At 46.0% G+C, this 25,058-nt stretch overlaps 1 protein-coding gene across 1 annotated transcript in view; it reads right to left on the bottom strand.

Moving 5' to 3' along the window:
* The window catches only part of sema6bb (sema domain, transmembrane domain (TM), and cytoplasmic domain, (semaphorin) 6Bb), a 454,736-nt gene that overhangs the window by 80,697 nt on the left and 348,981 nt on the right, over positions 1-25,058 (bottom strand). Inside the window, exon 10 of the mRNA XM_070860875.1 lies at positions 24,707-24,924. Coding sequence (XP_070716976.1) covers positions 24,707-24,924 — 218 coding nt within the window. The remainder of the gene's footprint in view (positions 1-24,706; positions 24,925-25,058) is intronic.

Genomic DNA, 25,058 nt, shown 5'->3' with positions numbered 1-25,058 from the left:
TCCTAGCCAATTCACGCCTCATACCTTCAAAGTTACCCTTCTTTAAGTTCTGGACCATGGTCTCTGAAATTACTGTTTCATTCTCCATCCTAATGCAGAATTCCACCATATTATGGTCACTCTTCCCCAAGGGGCCTCGCACAATGAGGGTTAACTTACTTTTGCTTTTATCTATTGATTTTAACTATTGCTTTTAACAGAAAGTCATCAGCTTGAATTAGTCTGATGACTAGATTTTTCACAAGACATATTTTCTGTTTGAGCTACAAAATGGTAGTTGGAGGTGTTAGTTAATCATATGGGGCCATTAATTACAATGCAAAGCATCTCACATTATTGTTAGAGAATGGTCCCATCGTACCACAGATTTTCCATTGTGATACCGCGCTCTTTACGGTGTTGTTTTATTCAAGCAACCTCCTGGATGACCCCTGGTCACACTTTGAGGGATAGACTATCAACACTGCTTGACAAATATTGCTGAGACCAATGACAAAAGGAGCAGGCTCTTGATTGGTTGGAACCTTCTGTGATTAACAGTTTGATACACAGAGACTTCATCTTACAACAACAACAACTTGTATTTATATAGCGCCTTTAACATTGTAAACAGTCCCAAGGTGCTCCACAGGACTGTTCTAAACCAAATTGGACACTGAGCCACATATGGACAAGTTAGGGCAGATGACCAAAAGCTTGGTCAAAGAAGTAGGTTTTAAGGAGCATCTTAAAGGAGGAAAGAGAGGTAGAGAGCCGGAGAGGTTTAGGCAGGGAATTCCAGAGCTTAGGGCCTAGGCAACAGAAGGCACGGCTACCAATGGTTGAGCGATTAAAATCAGGGATGCTCAAGAGGGCAGAATTAGCAAAGGGTTGTGGGGTGGAGGAGATTACAAAGATAGGGAGATGAAAGGCCAAGGAGAGATTTGAAAACAAGGATGAGATTTTAAAATCGAGGCGTTGCTTAACCAGGAGCCAATGTAGGTCAGCGAGCACAGGAGTGGTGGGTGAACAGGACTTGGCGCGAGTTGGGACATGGGCAGCCAAGTTTTGGATGACCTCAAGTTTGCGTAGGTAGAATGTGGGTGGCCAGCCAGGAGTGCGTTGGAATAGTAAAGTCTAGAGGTAACAAAGGCATGGATGAGGGCTTCAGCAGCAGATGCACTGCGGCAAGGGCGGAAACGGGCGATGCTACCAAAGTGAAAATGGATGGTCTTAGTTATGGTGTGGATATGTGGTCGGAAGCTCATTTCAGGGTCATATATGACACCAAAGTTGCAAACAGTGTGGTTCAAGCCTCAGACAGATGCAAACTTATCATATACAGTTCTCAGTGAGAGAGAGAAAAGAGGCAGTCAAATGCAAGGACAGATTGAGCTCAGCAGTCGGCAATGGTTTCTGGTTTTGAAATTCTGTGGCAAACTAGCCAGGCTAGTTTGAGGTTATAGGCAGTACATGTCAGGTGAGAGACTATGGTGGCGGTTTTGGCATCCAGTGTAGATCGGGCGGGCAGTGTGTGGTGCGTCCCACCCGATAATCAGTGGGAGGTCAGATCTATTTTCTTGATAGTAGAATTGATGAGTTGTCCACACTAATCACTAACTCCTCCACGTAGCGGAACCAGAAATTTCTCATTGAAGGTTGGTTGGCGTGGGAGCAAAGGCAATCTGAAGGGGTGGAGGCTGTGGGCAGGAAGACTTTTATGGGACCGAAGAGAGTATTTATTCATGTTCCGACTGGCTCCTCCTGGCTCAACAAAAATCTTGTAAAAAGCTTCTTGCAAACATTTTTTCAAAAAGAACATTCTGCATTCCTTTATGGACCGCTGGTTTTGCTGTTCTGTGCCTGATGGAACAGCAGAATTGTATCAGGGTCCTAAACATGTCTGATTTCAATATATTAACGAAGCTCCCGCCTGTTTTGGGGAGGAACGCTGGTCGCCTAGACCAAGGACCACTTAAAGATCGCGTTGGGTGAGCCTCAGGAGACAATAGGTAAAAAAAAACTAACGCCCCATTCGTGCTGAAAAATGGGTGAGATGAAAATTGACCCATACATTTGAAAGTGAGTGTGTTTTTGTTGTTTAACAGACAAGAGGAATGTAGGGAAAATATATAAAATACTGTTCATTCATCTATTGCATGTATATAAAACCATTAGTTGGATCAAAGTCTGTGTTTTGATTTGTGCTTATCCAGTCTGCTGTCCTTAAAGAGGAGAGTTCATGTGGTGGCACATGTGATATTCCAGTAGCCGACGTACAGAGTAAAGATTCCTGAGTCTTGCGATTGTTGCTCTGGATATTGGGAAGACAAAGGTGCACATAAATAACTGCTGCTAGCCCACCTTTTGTTCTGGATGCAGGCAGGCAGGGTAGGCACTCCATCCTCCTCCAGTTGTCACTGAAAGTCGACGGCCAGACTGAGAAATCCAGCGAGTAACTGGAGAGTAATTTTGTCAATCCATGTTGTCAGGACTCTTACAATGCTGAATAACTGCTGCATACTTTGGAAAGGAATGGTCGTGAGTTAAACACAGAACTGCAAGCTCCACCATAGAGTGTTAAAAATAACGTGGATCAGTGGCAGATTTAGATGTCAAGGTCTGCGTTGACATGCATATCTTTTTCTAATATTACTGTACAAACTGCGTAACTGAGATCTTCTTTCTTCCAGCCAGAGTCTTATAAATATTTTGTGTGTGCATGCTCCGTGATCAGCACACTGGGATCATTACCACAGCTGGGAGGATTACAACATATGTTGGCACTGCACAGATTCAGGGTTAAAGAGCTCAGGGGAAGTTCTCGTGCACAGTCTGCATCTAACAACTATAAATGAAAGAAAACAGACTTGAATTTACATATTACCATTCATAGCTATCAGAAACACCTCAGTGCGTTTCATGAAATCTTTCCTGTTTTTATAATGGGTAAACCCGGCAGCCACTTTGCATAAAGTAAGATCCTCCAAAAAGCAAATCAGATGGATTAATCTGTTTTTTGCTGCAACTGAGCCCCGTTACTGCCTTTTTGTGTGTCAGTGCAGTGTCAGCTGTGGGTCAGTGGTCAGCACTCTCACCTCTGAGTCAGCAGTTTGTGGGTTCAAATCCCACTCCAGGGACTTGAGCACAAAAAAATCTAGGCTGACACTCCAGTGCAGTGCTGAGGGAGCTGTTCCATCAGGCACAGAACAGCAAAACCAGCAGTCCATAAAGGAATGCAGAATGTTCTTTTTGAAAAAATGTTTGCAAGAAGCTTTTTACAAGATTTTTGTTGAGCCAGGAGGAGGTGCCGTCTTTCGGATGAGACGTTAAACTGAGGCCCCGTCTGCTCTCTCAACTGGACGTAAAAGATCCCATGGCACTATTTCAAAGAAGAGCAGGGGAGTTATCCCCGCTGTCCTGGCCAGTATTTATCCCCGCTGTCCTGGCCAGTATTTATCCCTCAATCAAAAATACATATTATCTGGTCATTATCACATTGCTGTTTGTGGGAGCTTGCTAGTGTGCAAATTGGCTGCCGCGTTTCCTACATTACAACAGTGACTACACTCCAAAAGTACTTCATTGGCTGTAAAGTGCTTTGAGACGCCTGGTTGCTGTGAAAGGCGCTATATAAATCCAAGTCTTTCTTTTTTTCCTTTTCTTTGAGGTGGTAACGGCTCTTAAAAAAAGGGGCAATTTCAGCCCTATGGAGTAGCAATTCTGCCATGGGTCAAAGTTAAGGTAAATTGCAAGTGGTCAGTGAGCCATATTCTCAGTACAGGTGCCTTAAGGAGAGGAAGACCCCATAGTAACTCATTAAAAAAAAATCAATACTTGGCAGAGTGAAGTGAAAGGGTACAAGGTATTTGTGCCATCCTTTAACAATTTTGCTTTTCTAGCCTTCTACAGCTCAGGTACATATCAGGATGAGTCATGATATATATATATATATATCTGTGTATATATACATATTTGTGTACATATACACACATGTATATATACACACACATATATATATAAATCATGGTATTCGGATACATTCAAAAGATGTTCGTAGATAGTTTTATACAGTTTAGTAACAGAAGACATGTTGGGAATGGCATAAATTTTCAATCGGCAGGGGGAAATGGGGTCGGGTGCATTGTTTATGGGGTGGGGTGCATTGTTTACAGGATGGGCTTATGCCACTTGGGATGGTACACAGAGACAGGAAAAGACCATGATGCCCAACAGCCCACCCTTTTCTGTATTGGTCTCAAATCCACCATTCTGCCTTCTTATCATATCCTTCAATCCCTTCACTCTCTAAAACTGCATCAGAGGATCTCAGAAATTGCATGCTTCAAAGCCGTGTGCTAGTTAGATTTTGTTAGTAAGCCATTCAGAGAACAGCAGGCATTTTCTCCTATTTTTTTGTTAACAGAAGAATTTAATTCCCCTAGTTTCCTTCTGTACAGGTTTATGCTGTCTGCTTTATTAACAATTGCTGGTAACTTATTCCAAATCTCGCTTACCCTTTGGCTGTAAATTTTCCACCTTATTTCCTTTCTTACTGCCAACTTTCTAATATTTAATTTAAGTCCCGATAGTTGAATCATGAACAATTTGCTGGATCAACTTTGTCAAACATTTCTATAATCATGAAAACTTCAATTAGTGGGAAAGTGGAGAGTTGGTGACTCCCCAATAACTAGGCCTACAGGTCCTCATAAAAGTGTACACGATCTGCTCCATGTAACAGGCTGGAAATCAATGCTGTTCTTTATTAATGAAATGCTACCGTGTTTTGAATCAAGACATTTTATTGCAAACCAAATTAATTTTTATACTCCATATGGTCAAATTCCCTGAAGGTCAGTGCTCATTGAGCATCCACTGGCTGTAGAATTGCCAGTTATTGAAGAAACATTATAGGAAACCAGAACTGTGTCTTCCAATCCTCGCCTGTGTCTCGAGAAGGCACTGACTCTTGCTGTGGTTTGTTTCCACAGGCAACTACCACTTTCCAGTATCTTGTCCCAATGGCCATTCCTCATGTCTCAGCCTGCAAATTATCAGCACGATGGAAGACATCACAACCGAGGTTGAAGCTGTCTTTTCACACTGAATAGCTGAAAGTAGAAACTCTGGCTGATTATCCTCTCCTAAGCCAGCAGTGGGGAAGCCAACTGTAGTGCCCTCAATCATGTGCTGGCTGAGAGCAGGTAACTAAGCAACAAATCAGGATTGAACCTTCAACCTGTAGGTCTCTATGGCTCAGAGCTACACCACGTGGCGTGCGTTTACCCACTATGCTGTTGAAGCAGCTAGCCCCAAATGCATTTAACAAGCCACTTGCAGTTGAAGGCAAGGACATACTTCGAGCATGATCAACCATGTAGCGACAGAAACTGACACAAAATGCAATCTTGGAGGGTTGCCCAGGGAACTGACTGATTCAACACATTGCCGTGCCTGGAGTCTAGGGAGAAAGTGAGGTGGGAGAGGAGATTAGGTCAGAAACCTAACATTTTTTATCCGCAAAGTATTTGGGCTGGATTGTCGGTCTTTTGCCATCCCTGTTAGTGCCTTGGAGGGGTGGCCATGACGGCGGAAAGCACTTCCGGGCGGGCGGCCATCTTCCAGCGCCCCAGCGGGACATTCGGTGCCAGTTTTGAGGGGGCGCGGAGCATTACCGCCCGGGAGAGGCGAGCTGGTGTGCAATGCCTCTGGTTGCGACATAGCTCAAAATTTGAAACTTGCCCAATCCGTAGCGCCCCACAGCGCCCCCTAGTGGGACCGCCTTTGAAAGCTGCCGGTCCGAGCTGCAGCGGCCGCAGTGAGGGAAGTAATATAGACCTGAGATATGTGTGATTCTTGTAAAGTCCTGTCCCTCAGTACAGATTCACACAAGGCATGTAGTGAAGTCAAGGTCACTCTGGACCTGCACCTTTATTTCACAGCTCTGGAATGCTGCACTTGCCTGAGACCTGTTCTTATATACCTGTCTCTTGCAAGTGCACCCCTGGTGGGAAGATATGCTGGTAGGTTACAGGTCATATCTTATTACAGTCATGTATAGCATGTTTGGATACAGTTGTATATAATAATGTAAGATACATGACATCACCCTCCCCCAAGGTCTTATTGTCTTTATAGGTTCAGTCTCTCAGGTGGTCTACGCTCTCGCGAGGAGCGTCTGAGTTGTGGTTCAGTTGTTTGCCTTGGTGTCTGTTTTTCTTTGGATGTGGCTGCTGGTATCTCGCCTGGGCTGTCTGTTTCAATTGGTGTGATTGTTGTTGACTCACCTGGGCTGTCTGTTGGGATTGCCCTTTCCTCAGGTTGTTCCCTCTGTCTGTCCACCAGGTGTGTTGCGAGTTCCACATTGTTGTCTGCCTCTGGTTCCGCAGTGTTGGTAAATCTGCTTTTGACTTGGTCTACATGCCTCCGGCAGGTTTTGCCATTGTCCATTTGTACTACCAGTAGCCTGTTTCCTTCCTTGCCCGTTACTGTCCCTGCAAGCCATTTGGGACCCCTGCCATAGTTTAGTACAAACACTTTGTCCTCTATCTCATTTCATCTCCCCCTCGAATTTCTGTCATGGTGCTCAGCTTATGGCGCTTTGCCTCAACGATTTCGTGCATGTCTGGGAGGATTAATGAGAGCCTTGTTTTTAAAGTCCTTTTCATCAACAGTTGTGCGGGGGGGATCCCAGTCAGTGAGTGCGGATGAGATCTGTGTGTCAGCAGCAGTCGCGACAGGTGACCCTACAGCATGGGACCTTGTATTTTAAGCATGCCTTGTTTAATGATTTGTACTGCTCTCTCCACCTGGCCGTTGGACGCCGGCTTGAACGGTGCCGTCTTGACATGATTTATGCCGTGGTCAATTATAAAGTCTTGAAATTCTGCACTGGTGAAGCACGGACCATTGTCACTAACCAATATGTCAGGGATTCTGTGCGTTGCAAATATGGTTGCGAGGCTCTCCACAGTGGTGGAGGTTGTACTCGAGTTTAAAATGGTGCATTCGATCCACTTTGAAAATGCATCTACAACTACGAGGAACATTTTGCCCATGAATGGGCCCGCATAGTCTACGAGCACCCGCGACCACGGTTTGGTAGGCTAGGGCCAGGGGCTCAGTGGAGCCTCCCTGGGGGCATTGCTGAGTTGGGCACAAATGGTGCACCTTCGGACGCAGAGCTCCAAGTCCGCGTCAATACCAGGCCACCAGACGTGGGATCTGGCTATGGCCTTCATGAGAACGATCCCCGGGTGCTCGCGGTGGAGCTCTCGGACAAATGCCTCTCTGCCTCACAGAGGCATGACTACTTGGCTGCCCCACATCAGGCAGTCTGCTTGTAGTGATAGCTCATGCATGTGCCTGTGAAAGGGTTTTAATTCCTCGGGGCAGGCATCGCGAGCCTCTGCCCAGTTACCGGTTAGGACACATCTTTTTACTAAGGATAACGTGGGGTCGCTGGTCGTCCCGGCTCTGATTTGGCGAGCCATCATGGGTGAACCTGTGGACTCAAAGGCATTGATTGCCATGACTATCTCACAGTCCTGTTCGTCAGACCCTTCCGTGGTCGCCAGGGGTAGCCTGCTGAGCGTGTCGACACAGTTGTCTGTGCCTGGTCTGTGCTGTGTAGTCGTAAGACGCCAGCATGAGTGCCCACCGTTGAATTCGCGCCGAGGCGTTGGCGTTTATTGCCTTGCTCTCGGATAGGAGGGACGTGAGGGGCTTGTGGTCGGTTTCTAATGCGAACTTGGCCCCGAAAAGGTATTGGTGCATCTTTTTGACACCGTACACGCACGCGAGCGCCTCCTTCTCTACCATTCCGTACCCGCGCTCCGCCCGCGAAAGTGACCTGGAGGTATAAGCTATGGGTTGTAATTTGCCTGCACTATTGACATGTTGCAAAACGCACCCGACCCCATACGCTGACGCATCGCATGTGAGAACTAACTTTATACCTGGGTCAAAGAAAGTCAAAATACTGTTGGAACACAGAAGGTTGCATGCCTTATTGAAGGAGCATTCCTGGGCGTCCCCCCAAAACCAATCGCACCCCTTCCTGAGTAGCACGTGGAGAGGCTCCAGCAGCGTGCTTAAGTTCTGCATAAAGTTCCCAAAGTAATTGAGTAGCCCGAGAAGGGCACGCAGTTCTGAGACATTCCGGGGCCTGGGTCCAGGCGAATTGCTTCTGTTTTGGACTGTTGGGCGGATTCCATCAGCGGCAATCCTTCTGCCCAAAAATTCAACCTCGGGTGCGAGAAACAGGCACTTGGATTTCTTGACTCGTAGGCCTACCCGATCCAACCGCTTTAGTACTTCCTCCAAATTGCAGAGATGGGAGTCGGTGTCCATGCCCATGATAAGTATGTCATCTTGAAATACAACTGTCCCCGGGATGGACTTGAGCAGACTCTCCATGTTGCGCTGGAATATGGCAGCTGCCGACCTGATGCCGAATGGGCATCGATTGTACATCAAAAGGCCTCGATGTGTGTTGATGGTGGTGAGTAGCTTGGATTCCTCGGTCAATTCTTGCGTCATATACGCAGATATGAGATCTAGTTTTGAGAAAAGTTTACCTCCAGCCAATATGGCAAATAAGTCCTCTGCTCTGGGCAGCGGGTACTGGTCCTGTAGGGAGACTCTGTTTATGGTAGATTTGTAGTCCCCACAGATATGTATGGATCCATCAGGCTTCATGACTGGGACAATGGGACTTGCCGAGTCGCTAAATTCCACAGGTGATATAATGCCTTCCCGCAGAAGCCTGTTTAGTTTGTGTTCAATCTTTTCCCTCATCACATAGGGTACAGCTCTGGCCTTGTGATGGACCGGTCTAGCATCCTGTGTGATGTAGATTTTGACTTTGGCCCCTTTGAAAGTTCCCACACCTGGCTGAAAGAGATGTTCAAATCGCTTTATAACTGTTGAGCAGGAGGTCCGTTCCTCTAATGACATGGCATGGACATCATCCCATTTCCAGTTTAGTTTTGCCAGCCAGCTTCTCCCCAGCAGTGCTGGGGGGTCTCCGGGGACAATCCACAGGGGAAGTCCGTTCACTGTCCCTTTTTGTGTGACAGAGAGCATGGCGCTGCCGAGAACTGGTACGATTTCTTTGGTATAGGTCCTTAGTTTGGTGTCGACCCTTGTGAGTTTTGGTCTGTCTCTTTTATGTGACCACAGTTGTTCAAATTGTTGAGCGCCCATGAGAGATTGACTCGCTCCCGTATCCAGCTCCATGTTGACAGATATCCCGTTGAGTAGGACCCTCATCATTATAGGAGGCGCTCTGTTGTAGGAGCAACGGCCATTGATCGTGTTGACCCGCTGTATATCGGTGTCCCGGGTACTGTCCCCACCATCTTCTGGTCCGCTTTCCGACTCATCCGATTCGTATACTAGCCGAGCTGCCGTTTTTTTGCACATGCGGGCCAAATGCCCTGTATATTCACAATTTCTGCAAACAGCCTGCTGAAATCGACATCCCCTTGACAAGTGCCCACCCCCACACCTCCAGCACAGACCTGTTCCATTGTTCAACGTGTTTCCAAAGAATGAGCTGCGTCTGGCTGATCTCTCTTCAGCTTCTCTCAGTTTGTAGTTGATTGCTCGCATTGTGGGTTGATGAGGTGTGAACGGCCGTTCCTGTGGCCCTTGATGGCTTCTGCCTGCTGTCGAGAGCCTGTTCTCCCAGTTTTGACTGTGTGTGGGGGTAGCAACTTGTTTAGTGCTGTGAACTTCTTGTTCCGATATTTCGTTCGTTGTCGTACCTGCATTGTAAATCAACCTCGTTTCTTCTTCCCCTACCAAAAATGTCTGTGCAACCAGTGATGCTGCCTCTAAGGTCAGGTTCTTGGTCTCTATGAGCTTTCGGACTATGCCTGCGTGGCCTATTCCTTCCATGAAAAAGTCTCTCAGCATTTCTCTCCTCAGTTCATCGGAGAACTCACATAAACTAGCCAACCTCCGAAGTACCGCCACGAAGTCGGGTATGCTCTGGCCCACACAGCGTCTGTAGTTGTAGAACCTGTGTCTGGCCATGTGTAGGCTGCTCGCTGGCTTCAGGTGGTCTCTTACCAGTGTGCTCAATTCTTCAAACGACTTGCTTTCTGGTTTCTTGGGTGCCAACAGATCCTTCATTAAAGCGTATGTTTTCGAGCCACAGCTGGTCAAGAGATGGGCTCTTCTCTTGTCTGCCTTATCGTTGCCTAACCAGTCTTTGGTTACAAAGCTTTGCTGGAGCCTTTCTATAAAGTCCTCCCAATTGTCTCCCGCATTGTACTTTTCATCTGATCCGTTGTTCGCCATTCTGTGGATTCTGTAATCCCGTAACTCGTCGCCACTGTAAAGTCCTGTCCCCTCAGTACAGATTCAGACGAGGCATGTAGTGAAGTCAAGGTCACTCTGGACTTGCACCTTTATTTCACAGCTCTGGAATGCTGCACTTGCCTGAGACCTGCCCTTATATACCTGTCTCTTGCAAGTGCACCCCTGGTGGTAAGGTATGCTGGTGGTTACAGGTCATATCTTATTACAGTCATGTATAGCATGTTAGGATACAGTTATATATAATAATGTAAGATACATGACAATTGTTTTTATTTTTGCGATTTATATTGTGGCATCAGAAATGTATTGGGAATCTTTTTGGTGGGGTTTTTTAAAGATTTTTTCCCCCCTCACCCCTCTCTTAGGGCGCCGAGAGGCTGGCTGTTTTGCTTGGGATTTTCATTTGCTCAGCCAGCCTTGCGCCCTTAACACTCCGCTCCACACTCAGGGCCCAGCAGATGAATTTTATAGTGGCAGACACAAACCATTTCCCGGCACAAAATTTACCGCACCGCCTGGGTCAATGCTGTAACACAGGCCTGACTTAATTTCCACCTCTTTGTTGTTAGCATGCTTTCCTAGGGGCTGTTAGCTCCCAGGAAAATGGATAGGGTTCCTCTGGGTCTCAGGCAGCTTATTTCATCCAGTGATTTCACCAGAACGGTTTAGGAAGGAAGTGGACCCAAAATGCCAGGGTTGGATAAGGAATTTGTCTTTTAAAAAGATGTCAAGCAATATTTCAATAATTTGTTTTTAAGATCAAGATTGGAGGAGCACTTTCAACAAAAAGTACTCCCCTTAGATTTTCCTGCCACTTGAGGGTATACAGTCGGATCATGTGAATTAAAACTGAATACTATTATAAGTGGAGCTTGTTGAGCTTTATTAAAACACAATGTTAATTGCTTCCAATAAATGCTGGAGCGTGGACAATTTTCATGAAGGTTTTAATTTGCCCCTTTGGACTATTTTTCTGCAAGCACCAAATTAAGTCTTCGTTGGACAGCTGGCAAGTGTGAACTTCTAAAAACAAACAATAAAACATAATTTTCCACTCATAATTGGAACAGTGCTTTAGTTTCCAGGTTATGGAAACTTAACAATATAGTCCCAATGGAGTGAATAATATGAGATCACTATTTAGTAAAGTGTCTAATGTAATGAGTGCAGTTGTGGAGCATAAGCAAAGGATTGACTTGGATTTTAGATTCTGAGGCAGTGACAGCACCATTTTTAATTTGAGAAACTTTTCAATGAAGGGCTGAGGTCTATTGATAGGACACCACCCGGGTTGAAAAGAGTAAGAAAGACAAAGTAAATCAGGAATGTTCTTTTTCAACTCGTACCATTGGAGCTTTAGCCTGTACCTAACATGCAGACGGAACAATGAGTTTAGCAATTCATCCATAGGATGGTACCTCCAACGATGCAGCACTCCCTCAGTTTCTGTGTTTCGGAAGAGGTTTGGTCTGTGGCTCGAACCTTCTGACTCAGAGGCGATGGAGCTATCAGCTAAGTGAAGTTGACACATGGGCAATTTTGGTGCTAGTTTTGTAGGTTTTAATGGCTGCCACTCTGAATGGCAGCCCGAAGCACATTTAACAATGCACCGACATAAAGAGGGAGGTTTGAAGGAACGTATTTCTGAAAAGAGGTATGATCATATGGAATATATTACAAATGGCTGTTGGAGCCAATTCAATCACAATATCCGAGAAGGAGTTAGATAAACACTTGAAAAATAAATATATATTTTTTAAATATGGGGAAAGAGCAGGAAAGTGGAGCTAGAGTAGCTAGTTCTGAAGTGGAGCTAGCAGTGGCACAAGGGCAGTGGTCCGATAGGGTTTCTCCTTCGTGCTTACATTTCTATAATTCTATGATTGCTACTTTCACACATCCCAGCAGCTAACAAGACATTAACAGAACAAATACCCTTCGTTCGGCTAGTTCGGAGTGTGAGCCCACGCTCAAGCAATTCTGTATAAGTTTTTTATGGCTAGTCTTTAACCAGCTCTTGAGTTTTTTTTGCTAACTTCTGTTGACACATTTCAGAATAGGAGCAAGACTCTGTGTAGGGGACAAGCTGCAGAAAACCATTATTGCTTTCTACCAGTCTTGCCTCCATATTTACTCACATTCACTTTCTAACACAAAAAAGAAAATATAGCTGAAAAAAGATTGTGATAGAGGAAGAGGTTCTCAAACAAGTTTCCTTGCATCCTGTGTCACCGTTGATTACATAGAATATATAGCACAGAAACAGGCCATTCGGCCCAACCAGTCTGTTCTGATCTTTATACTCCATACTAATCTCCTCCCATCCCATTATCTCATCTCAGCCTTCCAGCAGGTCTTTCTATTCCCTTTTCTCTCGTGTACTCGTCTAGTTTCCTGTTGAAGGCATCTAAGTTATTTGCCTCAACCACTTCCTGTGGGAGCGAATTCCACATTCTAACCACTCTGAGTAATTAAATTATTAGATTTAATAATGATCTTATATTTATGACTCCTAGTTTTGGATTTTTCCACATATGGAAGCATTCTCTCCATATCTACTCTGCCCAACCAATTCATAATTTTAAAGCCCTCTATCAGGTCACCTTTAATGTTTCTCTTTTCTAAGGAAAGAACCCCAACCTGTTCAAACTTTTCCAATAGCTTCATCTCTCAGTTCTGGTACTATCCTTGTAAATAATTTTTGCACTTTCTCCAGTGCTCCTATATCCCTTTTATTCATCATCATCATCATCATCATAGGCATTCCCTCAAAATCGAGGAAGACTTGCTTTCACTCTAAAAGTGAGTTCTCAGGTGGCTGTACAGTCCAATATGGGAATTACAGTCTCTGTCACAGGTGGGGCAGACAGTGGTTGAAGGAAAGGGTGAGTGGGGAGCCTGGTTTGCCGCACGCTCCTTCCGCTGTCTGCACTTGGTTTCTGTATGCTCTCGGCGACGAGACTCGAGGTGCTCAGCACCCTCCCGGATGCTCTTCCTCCACTTAGGGCGGTCTTGGGCCAGGGATTCCCAGGTGCCAGTGGGGTTGTTGCACTTTATCAAGGAGGCTTTGAGGGTGTCCTTGAAACGTTTCCTCTGCCCACCTGGGGCTCGCTTGCTGTGTAGGAGTTCCGAGTAGAGCGCTTGCTTTGGGAGTCTCGTGTTGGGCATACGATGTAGCCCACCCAACGGATCTGGCTGAGTGTGGTCAGTGCTTCGATCCTTTTTATTATTAAAGAGACCAGAACTGTGCACAGTAATCCAAGTGTGACCTGACCAGGGTCCTATACAAGTTAAACATAACTTCACGAATTTTGAATTCTAAACATCGAGAACTAAATCTCAGTGTGCTGTCATCATTTTTAATTGCTTTGCTGACCTGCGGTGCTGCTTTTCGTGATTTGTTCACTTGGATCCCCAGAATCCTTTGCTCTTCTTCTCTGCAGTTTCTGATTTTCTAAGGTGTCTGTGATGTTTCTATTTTTACTACGAAAGTGCATCACCTCACATTTATCGATGTTAAAGTTCATTTGCCACTTAACTACCCAGTCTGCATGTTTTCAAATGTCTTCTTGTATTATGTTGCATTCATCCTCAGTCTACTCTCTCTTCCTAGATCTCCATCTATACCCCTCCCCCAAGTTTGGTATCATCTGCAAATTTTGATATTGAGTTACTTGTTTCCAAGTCCAAATCATTAATATAAATTAGGAATAATAGTGTTCCCAGCAGTGATCCTTGTGGAACACCGCTTTCTATGTAACAAATTTCCGAGTTTCCATTTTATGTACTTTGACAGAAGACTGGATTGCATAACGCTGTCTGCAAAATCAACGCGTTGTGACCCTGCTTTCACTGTGGGTTGAAACATGCTATTTATTCCCAATTTCAAATCCATTTTTAAAGTGGGCTGCTACAGACTTGTTTGGACATAAGAATGACTGGCGAACAATATACAGACCACAGTAGTCATTTCACAGTCATTATTCCTCTGATTCAGCTCATTTAGTTTTGATTGTGGAACATATTCATTGCTGACAGTCATTGATTTGACCCAGAGATGTTGCATTTTTGCAGGAACTCATTTTGAAAATTGGTTTGATTACAGGAATGAACATCAAGTTTTAAATAGGTAGCTTAATCAGAGTCACTTGATGTTGACAGACTTAGCAGCCAATGCAACACAGAATCAAAAAAGCGCTGTCCAAAATAACACTGTAATCACCATAGTGAGTTTAGCGACCAGCACCGTGTTCAACAAGGTACTATCACTTGCTATATCCACTTTAAGATATTATGGGCTGGATTCTCGGCTCATTTATGCCTCGGTTAATGTCACGGTTGGGCGTTAAATGCTGTTTTCAGGCGTTATGCCGGGCGTCCAGGATTTACCGCCCGGGCAGAAGATTCGGCTGTTGGCTACCGCCCCGCCCTCCGTTTTTAGCGTGATGACGACGTCAATCATTGTGCAATGCTGCACTAGCACCCCGGATGGAACATTCGGCTTTAATTCCTCATTTAATGCCCGCCCCAAGAAACACCTGGAAAAAACAGGCGGTCCCAGGGTGTGGCAGGCGGTATTGGCAGCATTTTTAAATGGAGGAATGAGGATCCTACATCGTAGGTCATATTTGTTATGCTCAGAATAAAGTGATACAACTGGGTACTGTATGCAATGAGTAAGTGTCACCTTAGCTCCTTTAATTAAACTCCAGAGTGCGGGTACAGCATGGGAGGTCTGCTTATATACAGTGCTCCCAAGGGATGCTGGGATCCCTTGGGACTCCAACAGGTAGGCCCTCTGGTAGTGGTATGATACAGATTGCCAAAGGTTACATACATTACATCACTTCCTCCCAAAGTCAATAGTACACTTATTTACAGGGTGAGATGATCTGGGGCTTTTTGGTCCCTTGTCGATCGTCTCGGGACAAATGCAAGTGTGGGTGAGTTGGTTGGTTCTTCGCTGGGCTGCTGGGCAACCGACCTTGCCGGGCTGCTGGGGATGGTGAGTTCGGCTTCGTGGTCAACCGTGATGTCAGTTGCCACTTGTGTGTGAGTTGGAGGGTCGAAATTGGTGGTGTCCTCTTCGGGTCGCTTGTGGCTGTTTGTGAATCGCAATTTGGTTTGGTCCAAATGCTTTCTGCATGTTAGTCCATTGGCCAGTTTGACCTGAAACACCTTCTTTGGCTATGACAGTGCCAGCAAGCCATTTGGGACCATATCCGTAGTTGAGTACAAATACAGGGTCATTGACTTCAATATCGCGTGACTAGTTTGCGCGATCATGGTACAGGCTTTGTTGATGCCGTCTGCCCTCGACATGATCATGGAGATCAGGGTGGACAAGAGAGAGCCTTGGTTTGAGCGCCCTTTTCATGAGCAGCTTGGCTAGGGAAATCCCGGTGAGCGAGTGGGGTCTGGTACGGTAGCTGAGCAGGACTCTGGAATAGGCGGGTCTGCAGGGAGCCTTCCAACACATGTTTCAAGCTTTGCTTGATGGTTTGGTCTGCCCGTTCTGCCTGGCCGTTAGATGCGGGCTTGAACGAGGCAGATGTGATGTGCTTGATTCCATTGCGGGTCATGAATTGCTTGAATTCAGCACTGGTGAAACACGGCCCATTGTCGCTGACAAAGACATCAGACAGGCCGTGCGTGGCAAACATGGCTCGTAGGCTTTCGATGGTGGCAGTGGGTGTGCTTAAAGACATTATTACACATTCAATCCATTTTGAATAAGCATCCACAACAACCAAGAACATTTTGCCTAGCAATGGGCCCGCAAAGTCAACGTGGCTCCTAGACCACGGTTTGGAGGGCCATGACCACAAACTTAGCAGTGCCTCTCTGGGTGCATTGCTCAGCTGACAGCAAGTGTTGCATTGGCGCACGCATGACTCTAAGTCTGCCGGGCCATCACACATGGGACCTGGCTATGGCTTTCATCATTACTATGCCTGGGTGGGTACTGTGTAGGTTGCGTTTGAACATTTCCCTGCCTTTCTTTGGCAAAACCACGCGATTACCCCACAAAAGACAATCCGCCTGTATGGACATTTCGTCCTTGCGCCGCTGGAATGGCTTGATCTCTTCATGAATCTTTGCTGGGATGCTGGACCAGCTCCCATGGAGGATACAATTTTTTACCAGGGACAATAAAGGATCCTGGCTGGTCCAGGTCCTGATCTGGAGGGGGCGTAACAGGTGAATGCATCCATCACCAAGAGCAAATCTGCAGGCTGTGCCATTTCCACCCCGATAGTGGGCAATGGTAGCCGACTGAGAGCATCAGCGCAGTTCTCTGTGCCTGGTCTGAGGAGGATTACATAGTTGTATGCAGACAGCGTGAGCGCCCATCTTTGGATGCGGGCAGAGGCATTGGTGTTAATCTCTTTGTTCTTTGAGAATAACGATATGAGTGGCTTAGAAACATAGACACATAGAAATTAGGTGCAGGACAGGCCATTCGGCCCTTCGAGCCTGCACCTCCATTCAATAAGATCATGGCTGATCATTCAACCTCAGTACCCCTTTCCTGCTTTCTCTCCATACCCTTGATCCCTTTGGCCGTAAGGGCCATATCTAACTCCCTTTTGAATATATCTAACCAACTAGCCTCAACAACTTTCTGTGGTAGAGAATTCCACAGGTTAACCACTCTCTGAGTGAAGAAGTTTCTCCTCATCTCGGTCCTAAATGGCTTACCCCTTATTCTTAGACTGTGACCCCTGGTTCTGGAACTTCCCAGCAACGGGAACATTCTTCCTGTCTCTAACCTGTCCAATCCCGTCAGAATTTGATCCAGTCTCTCCTCATATGTCAGTTTTGTCATCCCAGGAATCAATCTGGTGAACCTTCGCTGGACTCCCTCAATAGCAAGAACATTCTTCCTCAGATTAGGAGACCAAAACTGAACACAATATTTGAGGTGTGGCCTCACCAAGGCTTTGTACGACTGCAGAAAGACCTCCCTGCTCCTATACTCAAATCCTCTAGTTATGAAGGCCAACATGCCATTTTCCTTCTTCACCGCCTGCTGTATCTGCATGCCAAACTTCAATGACTGATGTACCATGACACCCAGGTCCCGTTGCACCTTTCCTTTTCCTAATCTGTCACCAGATAATATTCTGTCTTCCTGTTTTTGCCACCAAAGTGGATAACCTCACATTTATCCATATTATACTGCATCTGCCATGCATTTGCCCACTCACCTAACCTATTCAAGTCACCCTGCAGCCTCTGAGCATCCTCCTCACAGCTCACTCCGCCACCTAGCTTAGTGTCATCTGCAAACTTGGAGATATTACATTCAATTACTTCATCTAAATCATTGATGTATATTGTAAATAGCTAGGGTCCCAGCACTGAACCCTGCGACGCCCCACTGGTCACTGCCTGCCATTCTGAAAAGGTTTATTCTGATTCTCTGCTTCCTGTCTACCAACCAGTTCTCTATCCACGTCAATACATTACCCCCAATACCATGTGCTTTAATTTTGCACACTAATCTCTTGTGTGGGACCTTGTCAAAAGCCTTTTGAAAGTCCAAATACACCACATCCACTGGTTCTCCCTTGTCTACTCTACTTGTTACATCCTCAAAAAATTCTAGAAGATTTGTCAAGCATGATTTCCCTTTCATAAATCCATGCTGACTTGGACCGATCCTGTCACTGCTTTCCAAATGTGTTGCTATTTCATCTTTAATAATTGATTCCAACATTTTCCCCACCATCGATGTCAGGCTAATTGGTCTATAATTCCCTGATTTCTCTCTCCCTCCTTTTTTAAAAAGTGATGTTTCATTAGCTACCCTCCAGTCCATAGGAACTGATCCAGAGCCAATAGAATGTTGGAAAATGATCACCAATGCATTCACTATTTCTAGGGCCACTTCCTTAAGTACTCTGGGATGCAGACTATCAGGCCCTCGGGATTTATCGGCCTTCAATCCCATCAATTTCCCTAACACAATTTCCTCAAAAGATCCAAAGTATTTGTTCAATTGGTCTGCCATTTCTTTGTTCCCCATTATGCATTCACCTGATTCTGACTGCAAAGGATCTATGTTGGTCCTCATGAATCTTTTCCTCTTCACATATCTATAGAAGCTTTTGCAGTCAGTTTTTATGTTCCCTGCAAGCTTCCTCTCACACTCTATTTTCCCCCTCCTAATTAGACCCTTTGTCCTCCTCTGCTGAATTCTAAATTTCTCCCAGTCCTCAGTTATGGTCAGTTTCTAGCTCAAACTTGAGACCAAACAGATACTGGTGCATTCTTTTCACTCCATAAACGCACGCCAGAGCTTCTTGTTCAATCATGCTGTAAGCCGTTTCGGCCTTGGACAAACTCCTGGACGCATAGGCGACCGGTTGCAATGTTCCCGATTCGTTAGCCTGTTGTAACACACACCCAACCCCGTATGATGACGCATCGCAAGCTAGCACTAAGCGTTTGCATGGGTTATATAGAACAAGCAGTTTGTTGGAACATAACAGATTTCTGGTTTCTCAAAAGCAGCCTCGTGATTTCCCCCAACCCAGTCATCTCCCTTGTGCAGTAGCACATGTAGGGGTTCTAGCAAGGTGCTCAACCCAGGTAGGAAATTACCGAAATAGTTGAGGAGTCCCAGGAACGACTGTAGCTCCGTCACGTTCTGTGGTCTCGGCGCGTTTTGATGGCCTCCGTCTTGGCGTCAGTGGATCTGATGCCATCTGCCATGATTCTTCTTCCGAAGAACTCGACCTCTGGCGCCAGGAAAACACTCTTCGAGTGTTTCAACCTGAGTCCCACGCGATCAAGCTGACTTAGAACCTCTTCCAAGTTCTGCAATTGTTCGATGGTGTCCCGACCTGTGACTAGTATGTCATCCTGGAAGACCACGATCCGCAGAACCGACTTTAGCAGGCTCTCCATGTTCCGTTGGAAAATTGCCCCGGCCAAACGAATCCCAACGGGCATCTGTTTAGATGAACAGACCTTTGTGCATGTTGATGCAGGTGAGGCCTTTCAAAGATTCCACCAGCTCCTGCATCATGTAGGCCGAGATCAAGTCCAACTTGATGAACGTCTTTCCTTCAGCCAGGGTCGCAAATAGGTCATCTGCCTTGGGTAGCGGGTACTGGTCCTGTAGCAAAAAACGGTTAATTGTTACTTTATAACCCCCACAAATTCTGACCGTGCCATCGCCTTTGAGAACCGGAACAACTGGACTGGCCCACTCGTTGAATTCCACTGGCGCGATGATGCCTTCTCGCTGCAGCCTGTCCAGCTCAATTTCCACTTTCTCTCGCATCATATATGACACTGCCCGTGCCTTGCGGTGGATGGGTCATGTACCGGGAACCAGGAACCAAGTGGATCTGCACCTTTGCATCCGAGAAACTACCAATGCCTGGCTCAAACAACAATCTGCTCAGAACCTGGGCACATGAGGCGTTGTCGACGGACGAAAGTGCTTGGATGTCATCCCAGTTCCAGCGGATTTTTCCCAGCCAGCTTCTGCCGAACAGCGTGGGGCCATTTCCTGGCACAATCCATAGTGGAAGTTCGTGCACTGCTCCATCATAGGAAATCTTTACTTCTGCGCTGCCAATAACAGAGATCAGCTCTTTAGTGTAAGTTCTTAACTTGGTGTGAATGGGGCTAAGCTTGGGCCTGCATGCCTTGTTGCACCACAGCCTGTCGAAGACATTTTTGCTCATGATAGACTGACTCACACCTGTGGCCAGTTCCATGGATACTGAAATTCCGTTCAGTTCAACTTTTAACATGATCGGTGGACATTTTGTGGTGAAGGTGTGTACCCCGTACACTTCTGCCTCCTCGGTTCGAGTCTCTAGTTCAGACTGATCCACCATGGATCGATCTTCCTCTGCAGTGTGGTGGTTTGCATGGTTTGCAACTCATCTGCACATTCGCTGGAAGTGTCCCATTGTTCCACAGCCTTTGCACGCATAGTGTTTGAAGCAGCATTAATGGGCCCGACGATCACCTCCACAGCACCAACAAGGTGTTAACTGCCTCGCATTAACGATTGATGGCGGACTCTGGGTCATCTGAGGTCGTGCAGTTGCCGGCGTGTATGTTCTGCCATATGCATTCCTGCCTGAAAATGACATTACTTTGTGTACAGTACTAGCCGAAACCTCTTTATGCTGCAAAATTTGTTTGGTGTTATCGCTGGTGGACATAAATACCTGGGCTATCGTTATGGCTTTGCTCAGATTCGGTGTTTCAACAGTCAATAGTTTGCGAAGGATAACCTCATGGCCAATGCCAAGCACAAAAAAGTCTCTTAGCATTTGTTCAAGGAATCCATCGAATTCGCAATGTCCTGCAAGGCGCCTTAGTTCGGCGACATAACCCGCCACTTCCTGGCCTTCCGACTGTTGACATGTGTAGAACCGATACCTTCCATCAAAACACTTTCCTTCGGATTTAGGTGCTCCTAGACCAGCGTACACAGTTCTTCATAGGATTTGGTTGTTGGTTTCACCGGAGCTAGAAGATTCTTCATGAGGCCATAGGTTATTGCCCCACAGACAGTAAGGAGGATCGCCCTTCGTTTGGCAGCGTTCTCATCCCCTTCCAGCTCGTTGGCCACGAAGTATTGGTTGAGTCGCTCCACGAAGGCCTCCCAATCGTCCCCGTCTGATAATTTCTCCAGGATACCAACAGTTCTTTGCATTTTCGTAGCCAATTGTTACGCTCATAATAAAGTGATACAACTGACTACAATATGCAATGAGTAAGTGTGACCTTAGCTCCTTTAATTAAGCTCCAGAGTGCGGGTACAGCATGGGAGGTCCACTTATATACAGTGCTCCCAAGGGATGCTGGGATCCCTTGGGACTCAAACAGGTAGGCCCTCTGGTGGTGGTATGATACAGGTTGCCAAGGGTTACATACATAACAATATTGACTACAATGGTTGCGCACATAGTTCTGTGTGAAGCTTCAACTTGTAAACTTCTCTTTTATCTGCCATTACAGTGCCCTTACAACTTCAGTGAGTGAATGTAATGGGGGTATTACTAGTTCGCCAGCGTATCATGCTCCATGCTATTGCCAGGCGGTGTCAAGCTAGAGGGAGGACTCTTGGACATGCCGGCCCACAGATGATGAGGCCGAATACGTCCAGGGAGGAGGGCTGGTTCACAGGAACCAATACTCAGACCTCCAGCTCTCTGAGGAGCAGTGTGTGAAAAGGCTGAGCTTGCTGTGTTGTTTTCTGAATCATTTTGTTAAAAGCAACGGGGTGGAAGGACTGAGTTGCACAGTGAGTTAAACACAAGTCTTTCACCTCTGGCATCCGGGTTCATATCTAGACCTCACTGATGGAATGATCCTCTGTCTGCTATCAATGCAAAATGAGATTGAAGTCTCATTCTAATTTTTGTGGAAATGGACTTACAGAACAAAGCTCCTACGAATTTGCCAATTTCATTCAGGAAACCCATAGGATGGGTGGTGTGGGAGATGTCACACTGCTCTGAGTTAAGGGACGAGCCACATGTTTGAGTTCAGGGATTTTATGCTGTATCTAACCTTGCTTTATCTCACCTGAGAGTGCTCGATACGGACGCTGAAGAGATAATTTTAACCCCACCTGCCCGGCAGAAACCAGTCAAAACCAGCCGGGTGACTTACCCACCGACGCCTCGCATCGAACTCGCTGTCTTCTATTTTAACCTGCTCTTTGAGCTGGCAGCAAGGATACTCTCCTGAAACCAGTGGGGCCCTTCTTTAAATATGCAGATTAGGGTCCGATGATGTCATCAGGCTCCCAGTGCAATTTTAACTATGGCCTGAGTGAGGAGGTCACTGGCCTTACGCTGTCGAGTCAGAGAGATTTTGTGCTCACCTTGCGTACACCTCCTCCACCCGCCCAATTCCCGGTTTAAAATTGAGTTTAGGCTAAAAATTCATATACTTACCGCCACTCCGTAGCACCATAAAATGGCGATAAAATGGTGGCCGCCATTCTTTTGCCAGATGGTAGCATGTCCCGCGACGGCCACCATATCGCTCTTCCCTTTGTGCTACCGGTAACCGACAGTGCCTGGGAAAAAATAATGGGACTTGATGTCAATCGGCGTTCAACGCCGACTTAATGTCACCAATGTGAACTTCGACCCTAGCGCTGAATTCAGTGCTAGGTCTTAAGCAAGCAAGGTTGGCTGACAGTGGCAATGTCTGCAGGTCTTAAAGGGACATACACGTCATTCAGATAAGCTTGAATTTAATGTTTTGGACGGGTTTTTTTGATTTTAATGAAGTGGTGGCTTGCTGCAATAGATGTGAAAAGTTTTTTAATTGTGTACGGAGGATGCTTGCAAGGGCTCGAATGGTAAATGAAGGCCTTTGAGAAAACAGAATATGCTGCAAATACTTAGCAAGTCTCACAACATCCGTGGAGAGAAAAACAGAGTTCACGGCTCAGATCGACATGCTACCTGACCAACTGAGTATTTGCAGCATTTCATGCTGCCTTTTTACATTTACAGCATTCGCTTGCAGAGGGAAGAAGACGACACAGAAAAGGAGGAAGCCGAAGAGGAGGAATCTGACAGAAGGATGCATCCCAGACAGTCTCCTTGTAGCCTGGATATCCGGGATGGAATCATCTGCCTGTAGTCCCACTGGCTGGGTGGGCTGCCTCTTCTTGTTCACCCACTGGCTGGGCAGGCTGCATTTCTTGGGTGTGTGAAATGAGGAAGGCACAAGGGTGGAATTGTGCTGACAGGAGGGCAGGAAAGCAAGAGGCACATAATCAGAAGGAGGATAATATATGAGGAAACCAGCATTTTATATCCTTTCAGACCCGCCGCTGGCCAAGGGCTCAACCATGCCCCTTCCAAGAATAGCCTGCACCGTCTCCACCAAGGGGGTGAGGTGAGGCTAGGAATGTGAGATGTGCCTCGCATTGGTGCAGATTATTGGTCGGTGAGTGATTGGAGGTTGTGCATTGAGAGCTTTGTGAGGCTACTGGTGCAGTTGGTAGGAGACAGCTTTTGAAGATGCATTCACTGATCTTGACCACTCAGTGATGTAATCCCACATCGTTCTTTCTGGAGGGCCTCCTGGCCCCTGTGGGTAGAGAGCCTCTCTTGCAGTGTTGACCCCCTGCACAAAGCTGGAGTGCTGAGTGCGAGACCCTGGGTGCCCCTTCCCTGGCTTGCTGAGCCATTTGTGTTAGTGCTAAGGCTGTTTCCCCATTTGTTGAGGTAGGAAGGTAATTCAACTTTAACAGCTGAATATTCACATTTGGAACTTTTTAAAAATATTGGAATGTTTCTTAAAAGGCAGAAAGGGCTGAAAAATGTATCGATACACTGCATTTTATGTTGTATTGCAACAATGTGCACGGCCCCTTTAAATCTCGGACCTCTTCATTACCCACAATTCCTTGCGAGCTCCACAGCTTCGCTCACAGAGGCTGTGGGAAGCTGCAATGCCCGGCCTGGACAGAAACTTAGAAACTTTATCCTGGATCCCTCCAGCAATGCCACCAGGATGGCGTTGCATGGATGGTGAGCTCTGCGCCACCTATCTCCTTGCCCCCCAGACCAATCTCACTTGGTTAACGATGCGGCCATTAACTGCAGTTGCCGGTAACACTGGTAACTTTGCTGACGAACACAAATTTTTCCCCTTTTTTTTCCTAGAATTAACTTCCATCATCTCTGTATGCATAAAATTCACCAAAAAATACACTGTTCATGAATTAAATTCTGAATATTGAGGCATTTTCTGATATCAAAATGTTATAATTAAACACAACTGTTTTTAAATATATATAATTGTTAAAATCAGCATTCTTAGACCATGAGGCCGAACATGCCTCTCTACATTTAACCCACAAACTTGGCTTCGCGTCACATCACTCAATCCCGTCTCCGTCTAGAAACACATATATTTGCATTTAGATCCATTTATACTGTTTGCTGCAATGGTCTTCCTTGGTAACTTGTTCTACAAATCTATTACATTTCTTTCCTCCCTCTTTATTCCTAACTTCCTAATTTGTAACAGGCATTTGAACCCTATCTGCCACGATGAACGATTTGCCTGGATCAGTTTTGTCAGTTTCCGTCATAATCTTGAAAAATTCAATTAGGCCACTGCAAAGTCAATTATTTAAAGAAAACAGGGCCAACTTCTTTAACCTTTCCTCTTTACTGAAATTCCTCATACCTACAATCATCTTGTTTGTTCTCTGCACCCTTTCAAAGGCAGTAAGATCTTTCCAAAATTAGAACTGCACTTAGAACGCCGGAGGAAGTCTGGTCAATGGCTTGTACATATAAAAAGACGTATTTGTATTATTGTATATTACTCGCAAAATCTGAAATGGTGGCATGTGCATTTCACGGTTGGAAACTGTATTTACCTATTGGAGGGGGTGGAGAATATGGCAAGCACAATGGTGTGCCCATTAATCCGAATGATATCAGTAACTGCCTGAAGGACGTTGAAGTAGAAGTGGGAGTCTCCTGGCACCGAGCAGTTCAAGCGGGCTTTCAAGAAGGATGTCCACTGCTTCTCTAGCACCCGCTGGGAACCGCCCATGTCATTCTTGCAGACACGAGCAACTCTGGAGAGAACGACCTATAAGTGAGAAAGAGGAACATTGGTGAATTTTCATCTGTTAGTCAGGGGTCCTTGTGGTTTTCACTATCTAATTTTCTCCCTTCCTCTTCTAAAGGCACCCATTCACATTGGGCTACAGTTCCACAGGGATT

This window comes from Pristiophorus japonicus, chromosome 18 (assembly GCF_044704955.1).
Source record: "Pristiophorus japonicus isolate sPriJap1 chromosome 18, sPriJap1.hap1, whole genome shotgun sequence".
NCBI classification, from domain to species: domain Eukaryota; kingdom Metazoa; phylum Chordata; class Chondrichthyes; family Pristiophoridae; genus Pristiophorus; species Pristiophorus japonicus.
The sequence above is the reverse complement of the archived record's forward strand: the minus strand, read 5'-3'. Positions and strand labels throughout refer to the sequence as shown.